The 27,212-nt window shown below is 38.0% G+C and overlaps 1 protein-coding gene across 1 annotated transcript; it reads right to left on the bottom strand.

The window, feature by feature from the left end:
* Window positions 1-138: 138 nt before the first annotated feature.
* Window positions 139-27,212, bottom strand: LOC100892208 (WD repeat-containing protein on Y chromosome). Its single transcript, XM_030985123.1, has 22 exons — window positions 26,571-27,212; window positions 17,804-18,044; window positions 15,071-15,217; window positions 14,119-14,181; window positions 13,042-13,273; window positions 12,450-12,496; window positions 11,727-11,864; window positions 10,949-11,137; window positions 10,269-10,460; window positions 9,449-9,568; window positions 8,840-8,977; window positions 7,845-8,009; window positions 7,276-7,428; window positions 6,435-6,619; window positions 5,638-5,793; window positions 5,006-5,148; window positions 4,070-4,221; window positions 3,350-3,567; window positions 2,663-2,721; window positions 1,606-2,471; window positions 929-1,075; window positions 139-541 (listed from the first exon to the last, which is right to left on the bottom strand). The coding sequence occupies exons 1-22, from the start codon at window positions 26,579-26,581 to the stop codon at window positions 293-295; spliced, it is 4,011 nt and encodes a 1,336-aa protein (XP_030840983.1). The 5' UTR covers window positions 26,582-27,212; the 3' UTR covers window positions 139-292.

The raw sequence follows: 27,212 nt of genomic DNA, 5'->3' as shown, positions 1-27,212 counted from the left end.
AAATGAAAGAGGAGTATCTAAGCTTTCCAAATATGTGTCATTTATTAATTATAATTGTGATTAAGTTATGATAAAACATCGATAGTTCTCGGTTTCGTTTTTTCTGGGACGCACTGTATACTCTACTGTGCTCTGATAAAACACGGGAATAATCAAACATATAAACACAATTCATATTCCAATTTGTTTCAAGGTGTGTAGATACCAGCGAATCAGACATTTGAAATGTCGCTCAAATGACTAAGAAAGAGATAATTATCCAAAAGCATTTCTGGCTTTGCTCGTGGACATTTCATTTCTTGCCGGGGCTTCCAGTGTGCGCGTTCGGCAGCGGCTCTAATAGCGTGGCCCTCCGAACACCCGCGATTGCACCTCCGCTTTCTCCACCCTGGTGATGAAACGACCTTTCACTCTTGAACTCGAGCTGAAGAGGGGTCAAGGTCAAATTCTGAAGGTCAGTCTCGTTGCTGCATGAGACCCCTCGCTGTTTCATACGCTGGGTCATCGGCAGGGTGGACGGGAACTCGACGGCTTTGGTGGACTGAAGTAGAAACAGAGATTACTGTTAGCTCACAACGACTATTGCACTATATCATGAATATTAAAAGGAAGTTTATCCATTTTCACTATTAATTCCTTATGAATCGTAAAGAGACCCTAAAAAAATAAGTCCCATCATCTCGATGAAAGAAATTACGATTCTTGTTCACAGTTACTGTGCCATCGGTTCATTACACATGTAACAAAATTAATGATGAGAAAAGTAGACCTAAACCTTCATGACTTGATATTAAAGAAATTTGTTTCATCCTTTGACGAATGCGATGCTAATGCAATGAAAGGTTGACATATTCCTCCATTCAAAGACCAGAGCATATTTATGTGACCAAACACCTCAATAGTTTCATAAATTCCGAAAGATAGATACCTGCGTTGCCAGGGCTTGAAAAGGAGCGCATATCTTGCCGAACCTTGACACTCTGGATACATCAATGTCGCCGAACCTCTGGCGTCTCTCTGAACGACTGTTGGTGATCCGCGCTAGACCCTCATCAACGTGTCGACCCAGCAGACTCTAAAAGAGAGTCAAGAAACAAAGAGATGATTCTTTGTTAATCTAATCAATCATTTAACTAACTGACGGAAACATAAATAATATAGATCGGAAAGTCTTATTGACATTTCTCTACCCCATCCCTTCGCGATCGGTCTTTGCTTGATGTTCCTTGTTGTACCTTCGACAAAACAAATATCAAATGATCTAAAATTAAAAAAACAATATCATTAAAAACTTTGATGTTGATTTATTACAATTTGTTGAACTTATTAGGCTCGGGGACTTTAACATATTAGGGCCTATACATTAGACTGTGTCTTCTCGTACCTACGGAAGCTTTTCAACTTTTTAAGGGCAAAAAACCTCAAAGCCGACTTTTGGGACAAGAATATAAAAACCTGACAACGGAGCTTGTCTTCTTATTAAAAAGAAGTCATCTGTCTGGGTCAGATATTTTCTGTTTACTTGTGTTTTTCCTAACTATAATAAAGATACGCAGTCTAGTCAACTTGTTTTCCTAATGTAATTGTGAAAATGAAGCTCCTTACCGTATTTGATCTTGAGCTCAGCTTCATTTCCTCTAGGTTCCCTTTGTTGCTATGTCGGGCACTTGAGACACTCCTTGACCCCTGGCTTCCGGTTCCACGTCCCACGTCGTCATCCATTCGATTCATCATCCCCTTCCGCCGTTTGATTGGTCCGTTCTGACCCGCACTGTCCTCCGATTGGACAGACTGGCCAGAATGTCTGACCATCACATCATTGTTCGATTTCTTCCTGGTACCAACCTTACTTTCGTCACCCCCTGCACCTTCAGCCTCTTCGGATAGCGCACCTAGTGACTTGGAGATTGGTGGGAGAGGGTTGGCCGTATGAGATTGTGGTCCGGCCGGTGCTGCATTATCAGAACTGCGAGTCACCCGACTTGTCGAGGACAGGGTGCTTTGATCCCGTTGCGTCGCGAAGAATCCCGTTTTAGGCTCAGGCGCTGACGCAGAAACAAGTAACTTTGCAATGGCGGGCATGCTACCTATTTCCTTCTTGCCATTGCTAGGGCTGGTCACAGAATCCAATCTCGATGATGCCTGCGGTTTGATCACTGGGACTAGAATGGGACTGCTGGTATGGCCAGTTGCATTGGCATTTCCAACCAGGTTCGAATTCAAGTTCATATCGAGGAGAGAATGACCTCCGCTTTTTCGGCTGTTCTCTGAGCTGCTTGACTTTCCCGCCCTCCCGCCGCTTCCCGCGCTCGATCGTCTGCTCAGTGGGATGGGTTTGGATCCTGGTAGCATAGCAAGGTTTGCCTTGGTCAGTTCGGTGTTGCCGGCGGTGTCTTCTGGTGGTAGGGTGATGTCTTCCACCTTGACATCATCATCGTCAAAGACATCATCGTCCTCTTCATCTGATGATCCTGATGTGAATCAATAGAACAAGCTTTATTAATACATCTTTGTGGACATCAGAAAGTATTAACGCAACACTGCCCTACATAGCCTACAGCGAATGAGGTGAAAAACCAATGGAGGTTTATGTCAGCTGTGTAAAAAGACTAATTGGTTTGGGAGAATCATAGTTACAATCGAAATAAAAATGTATATGTACCTCCTTCGGACAAAATATCTTTCTCCTGGGGCGGCGGCTGGTCATCTGTCCAGGGATCACTGTATAGGAAGAGAAAGAAAAGAAACGAAAGTGTTCCAATGTCACTATGAGCACGGTTAAACTGTGGTGTGTACACTTGATGATTGTGTTTGAAGTAGCAATGTGTCACAAAATGTTTTAAAAATAGTGTGAACATTGTGTTATTCTGTGTTTTTGACAAATAACCTCTGTTGTTTTACTCCGGTCACCAGTGTGGTAACACTGTGGGTCTTGCTATGGCCAGCGTATGCCACACTGTATACCACACATGGCAAACATTGTGTTCACACAGTGTTTGCATTAAGTGAAAAATACAGTGTGATGTCACACTGTGGATATCACTGTGATCACAATGTATCACAATGTACCACACGATCTAAAGCCAATATGAACATAGTGCTTTTATCGCTTAACTTCATGGAAGTGTTGTAGTAAACCCTTTCTGGGTAATCACACTGTGGATCGACTCGCTGTGGTTCCAATGTATCACAGTGTGCCACACAATGTAAATGTAACTGTGTCACAAAGTACTACACTTTGTGCGCAGAGTGTGTGTGTTTTTACAAAGAAAATGCCTCTCTGTGGACACGCATTGTTGTGATTCCAGCAGACAACGGCCATGCGGACTACATATTAAACCATACTCACTTTGGATGTTCATAAGTGTTGGGGTTCATCAAGTCCCAGTTCATGGTCTGGCCGAAGGTTCCCACGAAGTGACCCTCGATGGTCCACAGTCTGGCCGTGAAGTCGGTGGAGGCGGTCAGTATGAACTGACCACAGCTGTGGTTGATGTACTCCACACTGACCACAGTTGCGTCATGTGCCTTCCAGCTCTTGATCAGGGGTGGTCGGCTATTGTCCTCCTGGAAGTTCAAAAGTAGGTTACGAGAGAAAAACAAAAGGTTCGTGAGAAGTATAAATGTGAAATGAGATTGCCGGATTCAACTTACTAACTAAAAGATCTTCAGAATACCGTGTGGTATAGAGTAGTACACATATATAATCAGGGGCTGTGTGACACCCCCTATTTCTAAGTTTGTCATCAAATTCGTATTTTGTCCACCTCTTCCGGCGAACCAAGGACTTATTTAAAGGGTGTGGCACTTTTGCTGCTTTCGTGGGCAAATCATACTCATCGAAAATTTTATATTTTTTAAATATCGGTATACCTCAAAGTTGGAAAACCTCTTCCTTTTCGCTTTCCTTGGATATTTTCGACAACATTTATAGGCAAACTTGGTGCAGATATCTTCCTCCTTTGTCTTTCCAAAACGGCCTAACAACGATTCTGCATATGATTAATATTCTAGAAATAGAAGTATCAAAGAGTTTTTCAAATACCAAAGATAAATTTAATAAACTTACCACATTTGTAGCATAGATACAGTGGTTCGCAATGCCCCATATATAGACATGTCCCATGGTATCACCGGTGATGAGCAAGGAATTATCAGCATTGGTGCTCAGGGCTAGCACAGACTCCTCCTCTTTAGCAGAGTCACTCGAATAGAACGACCCTACAAACCAAAAGAATTCCAAACAACAAACATGATTGTCGTTTTAAAACATACATATTTATGATACGTTTAGTGACTACGTTTTACTATGATGAGCGCAAGAAGAAAAGCTTCGGTATGTTTTTGTTAAAAATTATTGTTGGATTTGATTTAAAACATTGATCAGACTTGTTAGAAAGTTTGTTACATTGAAACGTACGCCAAGTACGGCAGTCATATGATGAGTACATGGTTACTTTGTGGGAGACGACTATTCAGAGGTATCACCTGGATGTCGAGATAACAGATGTCGGTATATGAGGCAGATACTGTAATTTCTAGGTGGTGTGCAGCTTCGTGAATAATACGATGTTCCTGTTCTAATCATTTTTTTTTACTACAGAGTCAAAGATAGTAGCCCCTTTTTAGCTTTGGTTGTGGAAACCAAAGAAACTTTGTTATCGATTGTTATCAATCATATCAAGCACATATCATAGCAAATAACCACTACATTTTTGATGCTGCCATGAACATTTTTCTTTTCGGTTGCCTTTTCCTTATTCATTTCTTTTTGTGGGAGCTCATTAAAATTTCCCGCCAATTTTCGTTTGTGACAATCATATTACAGTCAACCCTGCTTTAGAGACCACCTGTATAGAAAGACCAAATTTTGTGTTTCTCTTGAAAATGGTTTTTCATTGAAATATGTTCTAAAGGAACATGTACATAAATACCACCTGCCTATAAAGACCACTATTCTTGTCTCCTTTAAGTGGTCTTTACAGCCAGGTTTCACTGTACATACCTCTGTGGTGTCTCTTTTGACCGTAGATAGCCCAGAAGTGAAGATGTCCAGCCTCACTTGAAACTAACACAGCACTGTCTGACATTCCACCGGAGAGGCGAGATGCAAGAAACAAAAGTTTCTCAACAGGGGCTTGGGAAAACCTGAAAAATGGAAAGAGAAACCCACTTTACCATAGCCGTCACTCAAAATTATTGAAGAGGGTTTATCGATAGGAAAATTAATTTAAGTTTTGCCATCAAATCTTAAAATTCTGTCCAAAAGATTAACATTTTAGTATGCCGACAGGGGTTAGAATATTTCGGTCAATTTGGACAATTTGCTGACAAGGGTATCAAATGATCCTCACGTTTATAATATTCCAGACAATGATGATGGATGTTCGGGCGGTAATTTTGGACAGGGTTGTTTCCCTCTGACCCTCCCATTATAGTGACACCCACTGCAGTTATTATTTCCTGCTTCCTGAGGAGAATATATGATGACATTTATCAATAATAGCTTTCAGATGCTTTCGTACACTAGGATGAATAAAACTATCGACAACTAGGACAAGTAATAGACAAATGTTTTTTAAAAATAGCGGAACAGGACTGCGCAGAAAAAAACCCTATTTTTAATCTAGAATTTACCCTTCCGGTTGCTTGTGAGTCCTCCTGTGTCTCGAGTTTGGTCTAGATCTGACCTTTGACCTTTCTTCTGAGGTCAAGTCCATGTCATTACTCTTCTTCTTGATAGCAAAGGGGTTGACACCTAACATACTCAGGACGGCTTTCAACTTCTGGCTTCTATGGGTGCATAAAGACAAAAATGAATAGTGGTATGATAATTTGCTTTAAAAGCAAGTGGAAGATGAGCAACTATAGTGTCATCGATTAGAACTCAAAATATGTGTCGTTTTCTCATTTCGAATCAAACAATGATATCTTATTTAACAATCATAACTTCATAATGGTCGGTAGATCACACCAATATAATGATTTCTATTCTTAATGATGAACTGCATTATATTATTCTGTCGAAACATATGCTAACTCTTGAGGATTGTTTTGCTTTTTGGTCTTAAACATTTAATTCTTTATAAAAAAGCGTATATGGCTCACCTTGCTATTCAAAACGTTCCATCCTCACTAATAACCAATCAAAAATTGTTGTTATAATGCGCTTCATCGGTTTATCGACCAAGGCACTAACAGACATATTATTAATATTATACAGGTCACTGGATTCAATTGCGATATTCTGTTTGTTATAAAGCTTTTTACCGGTTACCCGCCCTACGTACTAACTGTAATATTATTATTACACTGGATCACTAGATTCAATCACGATTCAACTTTAAAGTGAACAATCTTAACACTCCACCTGGGAGCATTCCACGCGGTCGACTATTTCAAGAGCGCGCGTTAAATGACCAACACAGACTCACATGATAGTGGGTTGTCCTCTCCGAAGTCTGACCGAGATCTTCTGTGTCTCCAGACTCCAGATGAGGATCTCTCCATCGAAGCTTGCCGTTGCTAGGAGACTGGGAGGACTGTAGTCGAAGGCCAGGATGTCGTCCTTGTGGACCTGACCGCCCTTCCAGTTGGTGTCTGCTTTCAGAAAGCTCGTCTGGAGAGGGGATGACGAATTTGAATCATGACATTGCTTCATTATAATTTGCTTATGTATCATCTACTCCATGATATCACAGAGTAGCAAATCTCGTCGGCTCTCCGCTTTGCTGAATACACCGTTGTCGCATTGTTATCTTTCATAAAAAAGGTTCAACATCGTCATGTGTTCTTAATTCTTGGTAAAGGATAAAGATTTAAGAAGAAATGTATGTTCGATCAAAAGCGGTGTTCGAATAGGAACTTGAAATGAGCTTCTTTGTTAGTGATCTAAAAATGCATTTCAATTAGCTTATGAAATATTAATTGGGGATCTATTTCAATTTTTGTAAAAGCCTTGTATTTACCTTTTGAGGTTGTTGATGGTTAAACATATACATCATATAATAACAATAAAGGTAAAATGTTCAAATCGATAGAACCCGCTCCCCATCTGTTTACCTTTTCAAGAAGGATTCATACTTTGACTCTTTTCAACTGTTTTGGCCAACGAAAAAATTGTGCTTGAAAACTAGCCCAAGGCTGTATTAAATTACACTGATGAAGCCAAAACATCACCTATCATATCGCAAAAATAATGTAACTTAAATCTTTAGAGTTGCAAGCATATAAATGAAAATATTTGATGCAAACATATGATATTTCACGACTTACATCACAGTCTCCATCTTGGTACTGGACTATCTTCCGGCTCCACCCGACGCTTAGGAAACCTTTCTTCTTCCCGACCGAGATGAGACCCGTGATCTCGTCATCGCCTACGCTCTCACATTCGTGGATGCTATGACCGTTCTGAAAGCTCCAAACCTTGGTCATCAAATATAAATATCGAGAAAAATCGTGAGAGTTTGAAATAATAAAGAGCAATGTTTCTTTAATTAAAGCTAAAAAAAGTGATTAAACGGAGTCGACAATACTGAAGAGAAATATATATATAATCAGTAAACGAAGGAGACGGAGCAATGTGGTAGAGGGGGGGGGGGGGGGAGGGGGGGGCGATTATACCCGCTCAGATATTTTTAACTCATGATTCTCATAAAGATAATTCTGAGCCCAGTCTTATATCGATTTTGTACCCAATATTCCAGTTATGGTTGCATTATGATTAAAAAGTTTGGGTTCAATAGGAAAATAGCCAAGTTTCTTGCTAAATCGGTTTGAGGGATGGTGATTTTAGGTGTTTTTTGTTTTTTTAGAGGAATGGGGATTGGTCTGTTTAATACCTTAATGGTTCCATTTCTTGCTCCTGAGTACAGTTTCCTTCCCGTCGTGCTGATGGTGAGACACGTGATCTCCTCGTTCCCATGAGCCTCTGGGATGGTGAAGGATTTGGCGCCAGTTTCCACGTTCCATATCGAGATGGACGAGTCGTCTGCCGCTGTAGCAACCTAAAATTGTAAAAATGACAATTAAAGTAATTTACACCTTTATCAAGTTAAGTTCAACTTAAACTATACTAAACTGAGGAAGTTTATTTGAATTGAATTCTTGGTTGAATTTATATCAAGTTAACTATTAGAATGTAAATGCGTGATGATGATAGTATTTCTGTAATATCTACAACATTTACGATGACATCCATATAAACACTTAGCAATACCACAGATTCAATTATTGTCAGATGGTATTTCGAAAATCATAGGATGTGTCCATCAAGTTCAATCCTTTAAAAGAACAATATTCCGTATTGGACTATTCGATAAATATTAATGATATTACATGGTTGCTGAAAAAGCTTGTCTCTCAAAAAAAATAAAAACATTATTAGAGAAAATAAAGAGGGTACACAAAAACTGAGCATTAAGAAGAGTATTCAATTCAATTCAACTGATTTTATTTCTCATGCAAAACATAACACAATTAATAAATATATTTCAAAAGATATTCAATGAAACGACAACTATTATAGTAATAGCACGAGAAAAGAGGAACCAACTAGAAGCAGAGCTTGTTGAAGTATTAGTTCCTTAGAGGCTGCTTTACAAAACGTCTTGAAAACAAAGTATACATAGAAAATCAATGAATTAACAAATATGTAGCAAAGTAATTATGAATTCTTTTGGGGAAAAATAAAAGAGAGGAAACAATGGGGGAAAATAGTAGAAGGCAAAGAAGAAAGAAAGATAGAAAAGGAAAATGAATGATTGCAATGAGACACATTTAATTTGATTACAGTAATATATTTAAATTATATTATTTTGATAAATTAAATACCCACCATTTTGAAGAATGAGTTGTACACGGTGCAGCAGAGCTGAGTCTCGTGTGTGACGGGTGTTCGTCTCTCTAAAGCATTGTTACGTCCAAGACTCAGAAGAGCTATATAATCTGCGCATGCCGCCATCAATTGTCGACCCTGCGTAGAGAAATGATCCATTATCAATTATCATTCTTATGCTTTTATAACTTCTAAAAGATAATGAATATTTTTGAAAGTATTTGTGTACTTTTGGTCCAAAGTGTATATTATATGTTCTTCTTTTTCTAATTTCAATCGCAGTCAGTTGAAGTAAATGTATGTATTGATTGTTGACAATGTCTTTAAATAATATTTCAAGTAAATCATACGCGTACATAATAATTCAGTTATAGATAGATGGTTTTGATTCGATTCGAATTTATTTCTTATCCGGTCTGCACATTCATAAATGAACATATGAAACAAAATTTAACAATAAATACGAAAAGCAAACTAATTTCACATTTCACATTTTAATTCAAAGGAAAGATAGTCGAAACGATTAAAAAAAATATTAATTGAAAAGCTTACTACTTATTGCTCTTTAGTAAAGGAAATCACATTAATTTCATTTCTAATTATACTTGCCTGGTATAAAACTAGGCTGACCATGCCAAATTCTGGATTTCGCGCGTTTTGTAGGCAGGCGAATCTCACACTGACCGTCTGGAGACATGTGTACTCGTAAAGGTCCCAAATCTTTACAACCTAATTATTACAAAAAATAGCAAGTTCAAAGAAATTCCATTATCATACATAAATATCATAATCAGTGAAGGAATTGTGGGACACCTATATCCATTATTTAAACTACGTGAACATAAAAAATAACAGATTTTGCCCCTTAATGATTAAATGTTTTCCATTGTGCCTATTTTCACAAAGGCATTGATCCGCCCCTGTATTAGCCTCTTGTCGATGCCCTCGCGCTGTTGGAGTCTCTAAATTCTGACGAGCGAAGCGAGTCAGAGAAACCGAGGCCTCGGTTTCTCTGACTCGGTTTCTCGCGCCTCGGTTTCTCTGACTCGCTTCGCTCGTCAGAATTTAGAGACTCCAACAGCGCGAGGGCATCGACAAGAGGCTACCCCTGTATAACCATAGGGGAACTTTTCTGAAATGATATTCAAGAACATAAGTTTGATGAATTCCTTAGAAATCAATTTACTTCTCCTTCCTACTTAAGCATTTCTCTTTGGAAAGGAGGGTACAAATATTTTAGGATGGACATTTATAATGGTGAAGAAATATGTTCTTTTCATTAAGCATTTTACCCTACATGTTCCGTAAAATGATCGGAAATTAAAATTGACAACACATTTACTCCCCTTAACCATATTGACGATGTATCGTTAACGAAATTGTAAATATTTTTGAATTTTAAACAAGTGGGGGGGGGGGGATTATTTACCCCGTCTTTTGCGAAGCTGTAGACGTGCTTGAAGCGTTCGTTGATGACCACGCCTACGACCGCCATCGTGTGACCACGAAGAAAGGCGATGGGTTTGTCCTGAACATACGGGTTCCACAGACGTACCACGTGATCAATACCACCTGTCGCGATCACGTTCATGGTGCGATTGTAATCGAAACATTCCACTCCCTGCAAACGAATGAAATAGTTTAAAGATTATGTCGAAAGAATAAAACAATCGAAGAAGGTGTTTATTGGGTTCTCTACGGCAGTCATTAAATTACGAGAAGATAATTATTTTTGCAGAAATTGTAATCAGACAGTCATCATATTTTGCCGACAATCAGACGATGGTGAAAAAAGGAAATATTTATGACGTAACTGACAATAATGCGGACAGAGACTTTTAGGACTAAGTGGACAACATTTCTGAAATTGGCAGATCCAAGGGAATGAACAAGATCCGGTCCACCTTTGGAAAAGCATGGACAACTTACCCTACGACATGCATTACCCACCCCAAGCTGTGTTTGGAAGGGTTTGTTGTTATTTCAAGAATGGTACTCGGGGGGGGGGGTCGAGAAAAAGCCTTTCGGACATACATTTTGCTCCATCCCCTTCATACAATATTGGATCCGCCCCTACTTATAGCAACTCCACATGTTGTACCTCCTTACCTTGCTGAGTTTGTAGGTGTAGGACTTTTTCTTCCCTTGGATGTCCATCATGATGAGGGGTGTCTTCCTGCACCCACTCGATGAGAGGATGAAGTCCTTGTCGGGGAGGTACCGAACCTTGCGGATGTCCTCGGCGTGGACGTTAGGAAGGACCACGTGACGAACGTACTTATGATGCTGGCAGATGTTCTAAAAAAGTGTATTGTTTAAAAGTCATCGAAATGTTAATTCATAGTTGTTGCATTACAAAATAGATAAACCAACCACCAAACAACCAACAAATGCCCCTTTGGCTTATTTTTTGAAAAAGTTATCAATTTTGAACGTTTCCCATGTTTGATGTTAGGTTTATGTATTTTGTGTAGGGTATCTAATATTCTTGCTTGCCATATCATATGCATTTTCAATATTTAGCACGATATTTACCATGATAGTAGGGAGGTTTTTATTCCAAACTCTCTGTATTCCTCGGAAAAGGGTACAAGAATTTATACACAGACATGCTAGGTTTTCATCACGTTCATTTTCCCATAGTTTGTAATAGTTTCTTGTGGAACGTGTACATCTCTGAATATCAAACTACAACTGATGTAACCATGGTCGGAGGATTGTCACCACCACCATTAAGTAAAAAAGATCGATTCATTTCGAAAACGTTTTCTTAAAAGTCACTTAAAAGGTTGGCCGGACAGGCACCATACTTGGAACATTATGGTGGTATCCGAATGTCAATAACACAAAAGTCTAATGAAGTAAAGAATCGGACTGTACTACTTACGTGCATCCATATTTTCTGTACAGTGTCTTCTGGTTTGAAGGGCGTCTCGAAGATCTTCTCTTGAGGTTTGAGGAAATAGAAGAGGTTAATGGATCCCTTGTCAGTACCCACCACCAACAGGGACTCACCAGAGGGGTTCTAGATGAGGATAGGATAGAAAAACAATAGTTATCATTATTATTAATCTTTATGTCCATGTATTGTTCGATTAATATTTGTCTATTTTGTTGTATAAACTACCAGAACAATACTCATCATCACCATTAACATAAAAACTCATCGTGTCCATCATCACACGACCAACTTTGTCCTATTCTCTTCCTCCTCCTCCTCATCACTATAAAAATCACTATTACCACCACCATCATCATGCCATCATCATTATCATTATATTTGCCATCATCGTAATCAGAATCATCATTACCACCACCTTAATTATCATCATCATCATACTCATCATCATCATCATTATCATTATCGTCATCATAATACTCATCAATATCATCATCATCATCATCATCATCATCATCATCATCATCATTATCGTTATCATCATCATCATCATCATCAATATCATCATTGTTGTCGTCGTCACCACCATACATGTAGCTTCACCACCATTGTCAATGCCTTTAACATAAACATCATCATCATCATCATCATCATCCTCACCACCACCACCTCCACCATCATCATCATCATCGTCACCATCGTTATTTTTACCTTTTTGTCGTACCAGTAGTCCAAACACGACGGAATGTCACTCAGAGCTGAAGAGGGATAATAATAGACAAGAGAAGTAAAGATGGATTATGAACTCCACCGTCAATCAAAGAATAATATATTCGTAAACTTTAAGCATTATTTTGCATATTAAGGACCCCATAAATGCATAGAAAAACAGCTGTTTTAAAATAGGCTATCCACCGTTTTGGTAACTGAAATTCCATTAATTTATTTATGTTTCATCTGATTGCGGAAAACCCCAGCTTGCAGCATTATGAAAGTACATATTCTCAAGTTTGTAATTTTTTGTGTTTATTTAATATGTTATTGTTTATCATTGTTTTTGTTTGTTATTGCGCTTAGGGACTTCGGCGGAAAGCTCTTTATAAGCACCGTTTTATTATTAAGTTCTATTTTGAAAGGTGAATTGATTGCATTTGAAAGAAATAAGCTCGCAGAATGGAAGAGTTATCACAATACTAGATAAACAATAGAAACAGAAACGAGACGAGCAAGCAAAAAAGACAAACCAAATACTCATTAATGCAATCAAGGACAACAGCTTGATACCAATGAGCTGCGACCTTACCGTAAAGATTAAACTGTTCAAAGCAGGTCTTCGCGTTGACGATATCCCAGAAGCGGATAGTTCTGCTGTTGGATCCGACAGCCAGCATGTTCACATTGGCCATGTAGACGATGTCGCTGTACCAGGTCTTGAAGCGTCTCTTGGATCCGTTGCGTGAATCCTCCATCCCGTCCTTGATCTCCAGGCAGTTCTCCAGGCGGAGATTCTCGTCGAAGAGGCACAGGGTCCCCTCCTGTCACGATTTAAAAAAAAAATGGGGACAGGCTTGCTTGTGTTTTCCTGGTTACTCAATTTTACTTTCTTGATCACGAATATTGTATTTGTATTTATTACAAAACTTCGTTCAAATGGTCAATGAATATATGTGTTTTACAATGCATAGGCATAATAATTATTACAAATATGAAAACGAAATCGTTTAAAAGATATATGGAAACAATATGAATAATTGAACAAGTATGTATTTATGCATTACTTCAAATTAAATTAAATGCTTAGAAAATGACAAAAATATTTAACAACCACTAGAAGTATAGCATAGAATTGTGCATTATATGAAAGTCTGACAACTAACCCTGGCCTGGACAACTAGTACATGGACCATTACCCTGTACGATGCCCAACCCGGAAAACTACCACCAGGCAACTTTGTCCAATAATTATTTCCAACAAACATGACAAAGAGAATACTTCAAACATTATCACAGTATTAAATATCAATTACTTTGATTTTCTGAGGGAGAGTCTGAAACGCATTTAGCAATGTCACCCTTGACAAATTTCCTCGTATTCCATAATCTTCCTCTCACCATCCTCACTGCGTCACGAGCGCTCATACTACATAGGCCCATTGTATACGGTGCGTCATTTCACTTGCGCTATTCTTTGCGTTGATCACGCATGTGACGGAAATCGGTTCTTAGGTCAGGAATTCAACACAAGTTTAGCAATGTTCATTTTAAGTTCACTCTTTGTACGAAAGCACTCTCGAATGGCGAGTCAAAAGCAGCGCCAATCACTGACGCAGACCTACGTCAAAGAAATGACGCCTCATGCACAATCATTAGAATTAAGTACCTTGCTAAGGGTGACATAACGACACGGGTTCTCCAGAACGATCGTACACCATACGATGTCTTGCTGTAAATACAAACAAACAACATAATTATTTGATTAGTGAAACTCCAATATTTCTTAAAGTAATAATGATAAAGATGATAACAACAGGGCCTAATAAGAAGCACAACAAATAAGTTGTGGCAATGGTATGCCCGATGAAATTTCAGCGATGAAACGTCTGATATCAGAGGTGGTGTGGTGTTTTCTTACTGACCTTAGTATCACTCATTATCTTGACAAGAAAGTACACCGATTATGCTACATAATGAAAGAAATGAAATGAGGGATTCCGGTTCCTTATCTTTATGTATTATCTATGTACTTATTAAATAAGTTTATGATTATCTTTTTTGTGTGGAGGTATCCACATTCTACAAGCTCTGCTTGTCTTCTCAGTGGATGTCTTCATTTTCATAGTTTTGTATACTTAAAAAAGAAGAAGCATTACAGAAACTATATATTCTCTTAAATCAATGATTTACAAAATGCATTATACTAATGTACATTGATATCTGTGATAGATTTCTTATATATATTGATTTTTCTGTCGGAAATGAAAATAAAACTTAAACTAAAACTGAAATATACTTGGTGGTATGGGGTGGACGAGAAGGCGGGGACGGTAGATTTGAATAGTTCTCTTATCTTATACCGGGCATGGTGGCTCAGTGGTTAGAGCGCCTGCCTCATGAACGGGAGGTCGTGGGTTCGAAACCCGGCCGAGTCATACCAAAGACTTATAACAATGGGACCTTCTGCCTTCTAGCTAGGCGCTCAGCATATTAGATTGGAGAAGGGTAATAATAACATATTATGTTATGCAGGGCCCGCTGGAAGAGCAGTTTCATAACTGAAGTGGCTACCCAGGGTAAATAAAACGTTATTATTATTATATATTACAAATGATTACTTTGTTTTGTGCGATGTGTCTTATCTTGGGCTCCTTGTTGAAGACCACGTTCTTCCTCAGTTTCATGTTATCATTCTCTCTGTAATGCAGCAACATGTAGGTGACGAACTCGTTCCAGTCCACCATACCGTCTGCTGACGTGTCAACCTTGAGAGTGACAGTGAGAGAGAGAGAGAGAGAGAGAGAGAGAGAGAGAGAGAGGAAAAGAAGGTGAAGGTTACAATTGTATTTATAATTGAATTATTCACGAAGTACGATGCATGGTCATGACAATGTTGTACAGTATATCATTCAACTGTAAGGGTGCATGAGGGGGTGTGTGGGGATCGACATCGACACCCCGTCATAATTTCTGGAGAAGAGTTCATGTTTTCTATTGCTGGCAATTCTGAAGCTTTCTGAGTGTCATCGGAAAATCTTTAAAATCAATCTGAGAATCTTGATTTGTTATTTTTGGATGATCGTTGGAATATTTCGTGCCAAATTTGCTCCCCCCAACCTGCATCCAGAATGGTATAATGTAGATCTCGTAAGGCACGGAAAGAGATAAGATAATATATTTATTCGTCTTTCTTTCAAATGTCACACAGAGCATAACATGAAGGAGAGGGAAAGAGATAGAATGAAAAAGAAGGAGAGAAGGAGGAAGAGATACTCTTTTCACACTGGTTTTGCTTAACCCCGTACTTTGCTTAGCCCCGTACTATCCTTAACCCCGGACTATTTTTTTGGCTTTTCACACTCGCTGTTTTTAGTCCCGTACTAGCGCCTATTCCGGAATAAGAAAATTCCCGCTGTTCTCACTGCATTTCGTTAACCCCGGATATCGTGTATGTTATGATAGGACATACTTCGCATTTGGCCAGCTGCGATACGCTCCATTGCGTAGTACCGGACTATTTTTCGTTTCTGTTCTCATTCGTTTGCTTAGCACCGCAATTGCGGGGTTAGCAGGAGTTAGCACCACAATTGCGGAGTTAGCCCTGCTATTTTGCAGGGTTAGTTAACCCCGTACTATAGGTGGGGTTAGCCAACTTTAGCCCACTTTGGTAAAAGCCAGTGTGAACAGAAAGTGGAATAGGCTTAACCCCGTACTATAGGTGGGGTTAAGACCTCCTTAACCCCACCTATAGTACGGGGTTAAGGAAAATATTGCCAGTGTGAAAAGCATAAGAGAGAGAGAGAGAGAGAGAGAGAGAGGGAGAAAGGGATAGAGAGAGAGAGAGAGAGAGAGAGAGAGAGAGAGAGAGAGCAGAAAAGGGCAGATATACCTTAATGACCTGATTAAACACAATAGCATTATTAACCGGCAGTGGAGCTCAATGGCCGCCCATCTGATCTTTGCTCTCATGAGAAATGCGAATAATGGAGAAAGTATCGAACACATCGATTTCTCTACACAGCCCTCAATATTTCTTTCTTGATATTATTAGGTGAAGGTCGTCTTCTAGCGGAAACATCGAAACGTTGACCTGAGTCGTATATTTCTTATTCACCTTCGTACTTTCCTGTTTCCCTGCTCTCATATTCCCTTGTCTTGTAAATTTATTTTAATGTCTTGTCAAGTTATTCTCCGTTGTAAGTCTTTGTTGGCCTTTACATGTTCACCCCTATGTATAATGTGCATGTTGATATAAATCTTCAAATTGTGGATCTATAATCATAATATCACTCTCCACTTACAGGTTTATGTCTTTATTTGTCTTATTTGATTTTTTTTTAATGTAAATGTATTTATTACATACATGTATGACTATCAATATTTGAAGGATCCACATTCTACCAGCCCTGTTTCTTTGTGGATCCTCCATTTCCCCGTTTTTATCAGCAGATTCGTTTGAGCTGACACCCCCCATTAAATAGGAAAGAGCTGGTAACGCTACCGCAAGCTACCAATAAATTATCGATGTAAAAAAAATGATAGGGCTCAATAATCGACAGAATGCAATTATGCAAATGCTCAAGGCATCCCAGATTAAATATTGAGAACATGATAACCATAGGTAAATACTAGTTCTCATTTCGTGCGGTTTCAAGCGTGAAGCGAATTTTTATTACTATCGAACGCGTGGTTGCGTTGTGAAGACCGTTACCATGGCAACGTGTGCTAAATGTTCATCTTTGCTGATGGTTAACAATGTGGCAAACGGTGAATTTCTTGGTTCTATTTATTCATAGCTGAAATTGAAGCAAATAAGTCACCATGACATTTAAGAGATAGCTTCAGTATTTTGTAGATAGTTTAACCTTTTCCACCATTTCCGCCATTTTCGCTGATCTTGATAGCCGCTGTTGGTTGTTACTTAGGCATTTGTTTGTACTACTATTTGAGTAAATTATCGTGTAAAGATAGGATCGAAGTCAAACGTAGACAAATAATCTTTGACAGATGTCTTTTTGTTGACAGCTTCATGAGTATGCGTTTCTAAATGTCACAACAGATCAAGCATAAGAATAAATGAAAGGCTCCTTACCATCTTGAAGAGGAGAAGATAATTGTCACAGGAGAAATATGAAGAAGGAGAAGAAGAAGGAGAGGGAGAAGAAGGAAAAGAAGAACAAGAAAAAGAAGAAAAGGAAGAAGAAGAAGAAGTAGAAGAAGAAGACGAAGAAGAAGAATAAGAAGAAGGAGACGACGACAACGAAGAAGGAAAAAAAGATAATGATGATGATGGTGATCACCAATAAAGAAGGATATAGAGGTATGGAAAGCGAAGGAGAATAAAACCAAACCTTTGCAAAGAGTGCTTCGAGATGCGCATCCCAGTCAGACGATTTCAGCAGACTCCTGACCATATTTTTGAACTCTCCCAGGGTCACGTTTCCCGCCTCTCTCCTGATGATACGACCAGGGGAGTAGGTGCCGTCGTCGGGCATCTCGTCCGTGGGTTGGTGGACGGCAAACTGCGACATGAGCTCCTTGAGGTGGTCCAGGTTGAGCTGGTCTTCGAACAGGGTGACCCCATGACCCTCGCTAAGGAGAGAGAGAGAGAGAGAGAGAGAGAGAGAGAGAGGGGGGGGAATTAGGGAATGTTGGGTGGTGATTAGGGTAATGATGATGATGGTAATAATCAGATGCACAAAGGTAATACGAAAATAATAATGATACTAATTATGATATAGTAACGATCACCATCACCATCGCCACCACCACCACCACCAACACCACCACCACCATCACCACCACCACCAACACCATCACCCTCACCACCACCACCAGCACTACCACCACAACCACCATCCACCAACACCCCTTATTATTTCCACCTCCTCTACTTCTCCATGTACTCTTCCTCGTTATACTACTACTACTAGTAGTAGAAGTAGTACTACTACTACTTCTACTACTACTACTACTACTACTACTACTACTACTACTACTATACTACTACTACTACTACTACTACTACTACTACTACTACTGCCACCACCACTTCTACTACTACTACTACTACTACTACTACTACCACTACTACTACTACTACTACTTCTACTTCTATGTACTACTACTATTACTACTATTACTACTATACTACTATACTACTACTACTACTACTACTTCTACTACTACTACTACTACTACTACTACTACTACTACTACTACTACTACTACTACTACTACTACTACTACTATTACTACTACTACTGCTACTACTACTACTACTACTACTACTACTACTCCTCCTACTACTACGACTAATAATAATAATAATGATACGACTAGTAATTCTACCATTACAAAACCAGCAAATATGCAGATTTGCTGATTTCTATGTGAAATTCACATTGAAGTAGCAAGGTTCTTTATTGCTTCCTTCATTAGCTGCAGTATAATGGATCATGCAAATATGCGTCTTCAGCGGACGTTATTAATTTGACTTTATTGACTATATATCACGCATGCACTGGGTACATGAAGATCAATTTTGTAATTAACTTTCGTCTCATCGAGAACGCTAAGAGTATCTATCATCTACTAGTAAATTACTGGTAGAAGAAGATTGCTGAAATGTACGGCACAATTTTGCTCAACGCCTCGGATGGCTCTTAAAAGCAAGTCATGTCCTTGCAATGGCAAAACGGTGTAAAATAGACCGGGAAAATAGAAGTCGATGAAATACAAGACAATGAAATGTATGATACTGAAAAGCCACTGCTTTCACGTTCTGATATAAAGTCAGTGCAGTGAACATTGTGCGCATCGATTTAAGTCGAATTGATTTGTATATACTTGCACAGAGATGTACAGTAGATATATTGTAAACTATTGTTTGGGTAATAAAATCGTAATGCTATATTCATTTCTAGCCTGCAAACTGTTTAATTATAATGCAGAAAACCTTGTGTGTTATTAAAAACACATTCAAATATAAATGAGAAACACACAAAGACAAAACCATGTATAAATCTTAGTATATTATCATTCTTCCTTGAGCAAGTAAGGACATTTTGACTCCATGCAACATAAAACCTAACAATTTACTGTCATTGCTAGACCAACTGTTATCACGGCCCAGAATGCCCGGTTGCTAAGGGATCACATACATCAAGGACCGTCAGACCCTTTCTCCTCGGGCTAGGAATTCATCAGGAGAGTGCCAATTGCTTCCAAGATGGCCGTCTTGATGGCATCAAGTACTACATAAGCAAATACTCTTACTTGAATAGTAAACAAATCCAACATCTTTACACACCACGGCGCCCTGGACAAGCCGCCATTTTGCTTTCTTTCTGTTTATTCTTTCATGAGGTATGTTTGCTTGGTATACATTGTGTGAGATAGTGCGAAGTGGAGTGAAGAGCATTGCAGGGGCTTTATATCACTAAAACTCGCTTGGTCATGCATTTAAATACCAACTGGACAATATTTGCCCTACACTCGAAAGGGCAATTGGTGCTATGAGCTTCTTGTAGCACTTACTGGAGTGTACAACTTTCAAATTCGAAATTATCCGATGATTGGGCCGCTTTAGAATTATTGATATGATCATGAAGGAGATGTACTAAAAAAAATATAATATTCCTAAAGCATTAGTATTATGAGATTCTTTCCAGGCTAATAATTATTTATTTTCTATTGTCGAACCAACTTGCTATATTCATGTCTGTCTGAGTAGTAATAAGGATGTTCCGCTTTTATAAAGCGCTTAATACATCAACGATGTCTCTATTAATATAGCGCTTTACAGAATTATTACCAAGGTCGTCGGATTCAGACTTGCACGCACACAATGTATGCACATTCTCCACTCCCTAGGGAGCATTCCAGCCAGGCGTCATTTTACAGAGGCTCACACTGCTGAGCTAAATTACATGGGGAATACTAACATCTTTACCCCCATACCACTCCTCATGATGTACTTCTACGATTTCAAATCCCCCGATCAAATCATTGACTGCGAGGTAAAAACAAGGCTAAATGATATTTTCGGCTCGGCTCGGCAAGCTGTCCAATAATGATCTCTGTTTCAGTGTTGAACATAGCCATCAATCAGAGAGAACAAAATGGTCAAATTTCCGCAATGTTGTTAATTGATTTAAACATGATTGATGAGGCCGAGCAGAAAGCTTGATTGTTTGCAAAGTGCCAGCAGTCATTACGACAGCCAAACATGAAGGTTGGAAAGACATGTTTCTCATTTCCATAATGTTGTTAATTGATTTAAAGGGCCCATGACATCGAAATAGAAGTGTGTTCCTGTTGGTGTGCAGTCCTGCATACATTTCATATTTTGATATGTAAACTTCTGAATTTGTTTTATAGATTTTTAAATATTATTTTTGTTTGAAATATTTGTTTTTCAAACTTGCTTAGCTCCACCCCCAAAACCTCCAGATCTCATTCCCCTTGTGGCATTATCTGTCAATGAGCTAACTTGAGAAAGTGGCATGTAACACTGCCAAAGTTGACCACCTGTTACAATACCACAAACAATAACAACGTATAAGTTGCTCTGTCAGACATGTCAGACTAAACTAAAATTCTAGAATAGAAAATGGTATGTAATTTCCCCCAGCTTAGCACACTTTAATAATAGAATTGCATGCTTCTATATTATGTACAATACATCATCATTGCCTTTGTCTCCCAGGATGTCTGACATAGCAACTTGTATGTTGCTATTGTACGTATTGTAACAGGTGGGCGACTTCGGCAAAGATAGATACCACTTTTTCAAGCTCATTGATGACTGACAGATGCTGTCACAAGGCGAATGAGATCTGAAGGTTTTTGGGGTGGAGCTTAGCAAGTTTGAAAAACAAATATTTTAAAAAATATTTAAAAATCTATGAAACAAATTCAGAAGTTTACATATCAAAATATGATATGTATGCAGGACTGCACTCCAACAGGAATACACTTGTATTTCGATGTCATGGGCCCTTTAAACATGATTGACAGGACTGAGCAAAAAGTTTGATTGTTTGTAAAGTACCAGCAGCCACGACAGCCAAACATGAAGGGGTATGGCATTGGAAAAAAACTAAAATGTATTACATTATCGCCACTAAGAGGTTTTGAGTGGCGGCTTATGATTTCCATGTTTGCATGTACACTGACAACGTTTCTAAGATTTAACATTTCACACTGTGCATTTTAAGCCCATATCTATTATGTGAAAAGAGGAGAAGGGGCACATTATAATTATCTAGTTTAATCGCCCTGGCATGTCTTAACGCAGGGGTCTAAAACACTAAAGCTTTTGAGAATGTTACTATATGATTTTAATCCATAAAAAATTAACAAAAAATGCAAAAAACGAAGAAAAACAAGGGAAAAAAACAAAAACAAAAACAAAACAGAACAACACAAAATAACCCAATTTACTTCAAATAATTAGCCTACACACTTAATGCAACATTTTTCGATAAGAAACTTTCTCCTCTTTCCCTTTCAATTCTCCCACAATTTCATCCTCTCCCCTCTCCCTCAAACATTTCGACATCTACAGAAGATTGGGACCATGTTTCCATAGCAACGGTAGCCGCCATCTTGTAAGCAAGAATGCGAAAGTACACTTTCTTTCTGTCCCAAATATACAGGTTACTTCTGTTATCGGAGAGTTTAAAAGGCTTACAACTGGTTCTATTCTTAGTTTAAGAATGGTCGTCCTTGTTCGCCTTTTCTCGGGTCACTAATGCTACTCTATCCGATCCTTGTTATTCTATCTTCAAATCCGATCAGCTACAGACTACAGTTCTCTATAGGAATTCCACTGGTTTTATTTTTCTAGTGGAATCCATATACAACGGTGATAAGCAGATCGGCATTGTGCACCCTACGTGATAACAAGAACATTATCATTATTATAATTATGTGTTAGACAGTAGACTAGAGTCAGGTGAAAATATTTGTATCGTTTAAAAACATCCTATAAATTATGCTTTTTTCATTTAATATTAAAAAATAAGTCAGTTCTTTCAAGACTTTCCGTCAATATCAATCCTAAGAGATATATTATGAACAGCAAGAACAAACAAACAAACAAACAATAACAACAACAACAATACAAAACATAACATTGACAACAAGGACATTTGATATAATTATGTTTCAAATAGTGTAGATATTTAAGGCCATTTCTGTATATGTGCATAAAATGCACGTACATTGTAGAAGAGTCATACTTAAATCCCCTTAAAACAAAACATTAACGCCTAAACGATGATTTCTGTTGTTGCATGTAAATGTTGTTCTCTTCTAAATATTTAATAGATCTTTGCACATTTCAAATCACTTTAATATTAATATGAAAATATTAAAAATAGGCCTACCCTGTACTATGAGAGGATAATTACGTAGTGATATTGATTTCTGAAATCAAATGTCCCGTACAAAATAAAAGGGGAAGTCTATCCCTTTAATGATGTAGACATTTCTTTTATTATGCTATATATCAGATTTGGATTTTGTTTGACATTTCTGAAGATACATCTACATATTATATGTTATCTATTGTTCGTTATCTTAACGGTATTGTATTTCGAAGGTTTCATCATTAGCCTTACCTTCAAAATATTATGATAATTATTGACAAACCTCCGTCACCTGTACTTCTAATCATACCCGTATTCTAAACATACAAACGATGGGCGCTCAAACAGAAATCCTTTTTCAGTAACTGGGTAAAACCAGTATTACATAATGACAGGGGGTGGGGTAAGTGGGGGCACAGACTTTGACTTGTGGGCAAATGTTCCCTTGCCTCACTTGTGCCGCTCTTGAACGGTATGGACATGCAACCGCTTTAATTCAATTCAGCGCCATTCCAATTTACTTTAAATGACCTTGACGCCACTTTACACCGAAACAACCGACATTAATAAAAACTGGTTTGAAATCATTTTGTCGGCCAAAGCGAAGAGGTGGATTAAACTCCCCCAAGGTCGGCGAATCGATGAGGTATTTAAAAATTATGTTTCTGTCATGTGCTACATGAGTCGCATGGTATTTCCTTTATCAAAATACATGTTTGTGTCGATTGAAAACAGACCTACTATCCCAAAGATTTTAATTTGTGCTTATGATACCGTGCTCACAAATTGCCGATGGTTAATCAAATTTTGATCAGTGTTGATGAATTGCAATAATGTTGACTGAAATATATCGGTCATGAAGTCGGCATGGAGGACGAGTACTGTAGTCATTTTCATATTGTTTTATTTTGTTATTTCTGTCGGCAAGGGGATGGAAGCATGAGTTAAAATTGTGAGGAATATTGCAAATGGAGCTATGATATTAAGCTGATGTGTTCAAAGGGGCGGAGTTAATCTCGATTTCACAAATCAATCGAGGATGGATAATTGCGAAAGTTATAGTGTTGAATGCAGCAATGACGCACAACGCTGAAACAAAAACAGTTTTTCACTTTCATTCGCTTAGAGCGAAAAATAATCGCAAGAATATGGCATCGCAGAAATGATAAACAGTTTTTTATTTATATTATAGAAAATTGCAAGCGCTCACATGCGCATCAACACTTTAAAGGGCTTTTCTGATTTTGTTAAATGCCTGAATTGTAATGTGCATGTATACATCCACAGCATTTTATAGACTTTCATTTTCATTGAATACAAAAATGGTCGTGCATTGATACAATTATGATCTTGCTCTATTGTTATTTCCAGTCCATTTTTGACCAATGCCAACGTTAATTTCCGCTTTAAAAAAAGTACAATAGAAAGTGCTAAGGTGGGGGATCTAATTTTTCAAAATAAGCACGCAGTTCAGGGTCAGCAAAACACTGTAGTTCATAACACCATTATTGGGTGTCAAAGCAAAAGTGGGGTCAAGTATCACAGTTGACAAAAGTACAAGCTATACAGTGAAGGGATAAGAAGACAGAGAGAGAGAGAGAGAGAGAGAGAGAGAGAGAAGGAGAGAGAGAGAGAGAGAGAGAGAAGGAGAGAGAGAGAGAGAGAGAGAGAGTTCCCAAATGATGAAGAGAAGGGAATACAACAAGCTAATGATGAAAAAAAAAACAGATACCGTAGTTCCTTGAGATTAAGACGTGATCTCCAATGGCTATACCGTATACGTGCACAGAAACAGACAGGACCAGCAAACAGAAGTAGAAATGTGAAATTGTGAAGAGTAGCAAACAGGGACAAAATAAACACTGATTATCACCCCAAAAACTCTTCAAAACCACAGGCATGACAATCAATAAGAACAACAGTCAACATGTCAACACGAAGGATTCGAAGCTCTCTTGACTTCTACACCAAGTTGTATGCTGTACAGTATAACAAAGAGCGCAGTTGACTTCTTACAAATCATCCTGAAGTGTTTTAGAAAGAGGAAACGATGGAGAATTTAGAGCGTCGCGCCTGTTTAAAATATCAGCTTTTGATACAGATTAAGAATTAAAATCAACCTTACTGAACGCCTTGTAAAAACAAGAAATCAACTTGATCATCGGGCAAAAAACAGCGCTTCATTACAAAATACATGAAAAACGTGCTCAGTATAAAGTGTAGTTTTCAACTGTTTATGTCATTTACCTAATATCCTTTCTACTCGGTGTAGACACACCTGTAGCTAAGCAACTATGGCTTTACTGTTTGATTGCAATTTCATGAAGCCTGTGCAATTAAACCTACCTCAATGCTTCAAAAATACAAGAGACAATTAACAGATATGCCGGGTGCGAAGGGAGCCAGAGTGGGACGGTTGCTTTTCATTATCATTTGTGATAAACATGACATTTCTATGTTTTCCGTTTGCCTAACGACATTCTAAAGATGCATTCATTCATTGTCTACTAGTAAGAAAGCTATAATCAACGTTGATAAACATGTTGAGTATTATTTGCTTCTTGTAGCCAAGGCATGTTTGTTTATACCCTGCTCCAAAGACTGTTTGTTATAAAAAGCTACAAAACACTTGCCTTCCTTCAAATATGCTTTTTTGTTTGTTCCGTACGAGCTTCATGTGGAAAACACAGCCAATAGTCAATTGCTAAGGAGCAACACGTAGATCTCTTAATTATTCATCAAATTCTGCGCTTAGATAATTTATATTTATTAGATATATATTTTAAAGCCTATAATGGATTTGATCCTAATAGAGTTTGTTGTAAGTGAATCATCACGTACAGAAAAAAAAAGATAAAAAGAAAAGGGGAGAAACGCAAAAACAAAAACACAAACCCAACACGAACCAACGAACAAGAACCCATCAATATTGACATAAAAGTAAGAATAAAGATATGATGTCATTTCAACCTTTATCATTCTAAAAAAAGTAGTAATAAGAATTCAAATAACCAAATTAAGTTATTTAGCAATCAAGTTTCATCTAATAGTTATATTCCAGCGCTTCGTCATATTTCTTGACGGTTTCCATTTTCATAAAACTGAGATACAGTCACGAGAGCTCTTTACCACAATTTACTATCGAATTCGACATTGATGGATTTTTCATATTATTATGGAGATTGAGATGAAATGAGTTGAGTTGACCAATATGTCATTATTACGTTTTCCGGTCAGAAATTGATATTATTGAAACCCTCACGTAGAACCCAACCTTCATGCATTTTGGATCACGAACAGCATACAATGGAAAGCAAGCATGAAATATTGCATCCAATGCAGATCATATGCATTATTATCAAGGTCATATATTTCTACTTTAGATTTCATGATGATTTTATTTACAACATGTCAACCATTTACAATTTTTATAATTTTATAAATAATTTAGGGCCTGAATTCTTGGAGCAAATTCTAAGACACTTCCTCATTGCAAGGAAAAGCTTATGAAATATGTTGTGAATTATGCATGATTTTCATGATGCTTTTACGTATTTTTTAATTTGACGTGTACGGCGATACCTTTGTATTACCAAAACTAGAATTTTTATTCGCAGAGTAAAACAAGAGCGTAAACATTAAATCAAACCAAATATTAGACATAAGTTAATTAAATTTAATTTACATGTAATATAAAAGCAAAATAAGTAAAATAAAATGAAAATGAAATGAAATTACTTACTCAGTATCCATCTTGGTTTTTCTTTTCGTAGCACAAGTTTCAGTCTTTTCCTGTCATCGGCCACCTGCCCGATAGAGTTCTCTTTTGTCTATTTCCCTTCTCCAGAGATTCGGCTCATCTCCCATCTTCGTGATCCATTTTGAAATTTACTTATGCGATCCGCGAGAGATAATTCCGAAAAAGGACACGCGGGAAATATAACAAAAAACGAATTCAATGTTCTTCTTAAGGTATAGTATAATTGTCACGAATTCGGTTTGCTACACTCCATTTTTAATCAGATCTCTTTTTAAACAGTGCAAACTCCAGGACAATAAGAAATACTAGGAGCTTCTTTTACTGTCGGCTGCTCAGCTCAGTCTATCGCACGAATATATTTCCACAATTTATTTCCACGGAGACTCGCTTATATCATATATATTAAATATCCTCAGCTATATGGTCCGAGATGCCTGGAAATTGCTTCAGAATAGTCTTCAGTGCAACTTTCTTTTTCATCAGTACGCCGTCTTTGTCACGTCTTCATTAATATCATATATGCTCCGGAAATAGCTAATGGAGCGATTACTTGCAATTCCGTGATGCCTTCCAAAATAGGATGGTAGTTGCTGCATGGATAGGTATAGTGGAGCCTTTCACGGT

Source organism: Strongylocentrotus purpuratus, unplaced genomic scaffold (genome assembly GCF_000002235.5).
Source record: "Strongylocentrotus purpuratus isolate Spur 01 unplaced genomic scaffold, Spur_5.0 spur5_scaffold_14, whole genome shotgun sequence".
Classification (NCBI taxonomy): Eukaryota; Metazoa; Echinodermata; class Echinoidea; order Camarodonta; family Strongylocentrotidae; genus Strongylocentrotus; species Strongylocentrotus purpuratus.
Note: the sequence above shows the minus strand (reverse complement) of the source record. Positions and strands in the feature narration are given on the sequence as shown.

Bases quoted from the DNA above. Each gene is read 5' to 3' on its own strand.
- LOC100892208 (XM_030985123.1), bottom strand. The intron at 11,865-12,449 runs GTAAAAATAACG...ATCCTCATCTAG, and splicing joins ACTACTGGTACGACAAAAAG to AACCCCTCTGGTGAGTCCCT. The intron at 10,461-10,948 runs GTAAGGAGGTAC...ATTCGTTTGCAG, and splicing joins ACACCTACAAACTCAGCAAG to GGAGTGGAATGTTTCGATTA.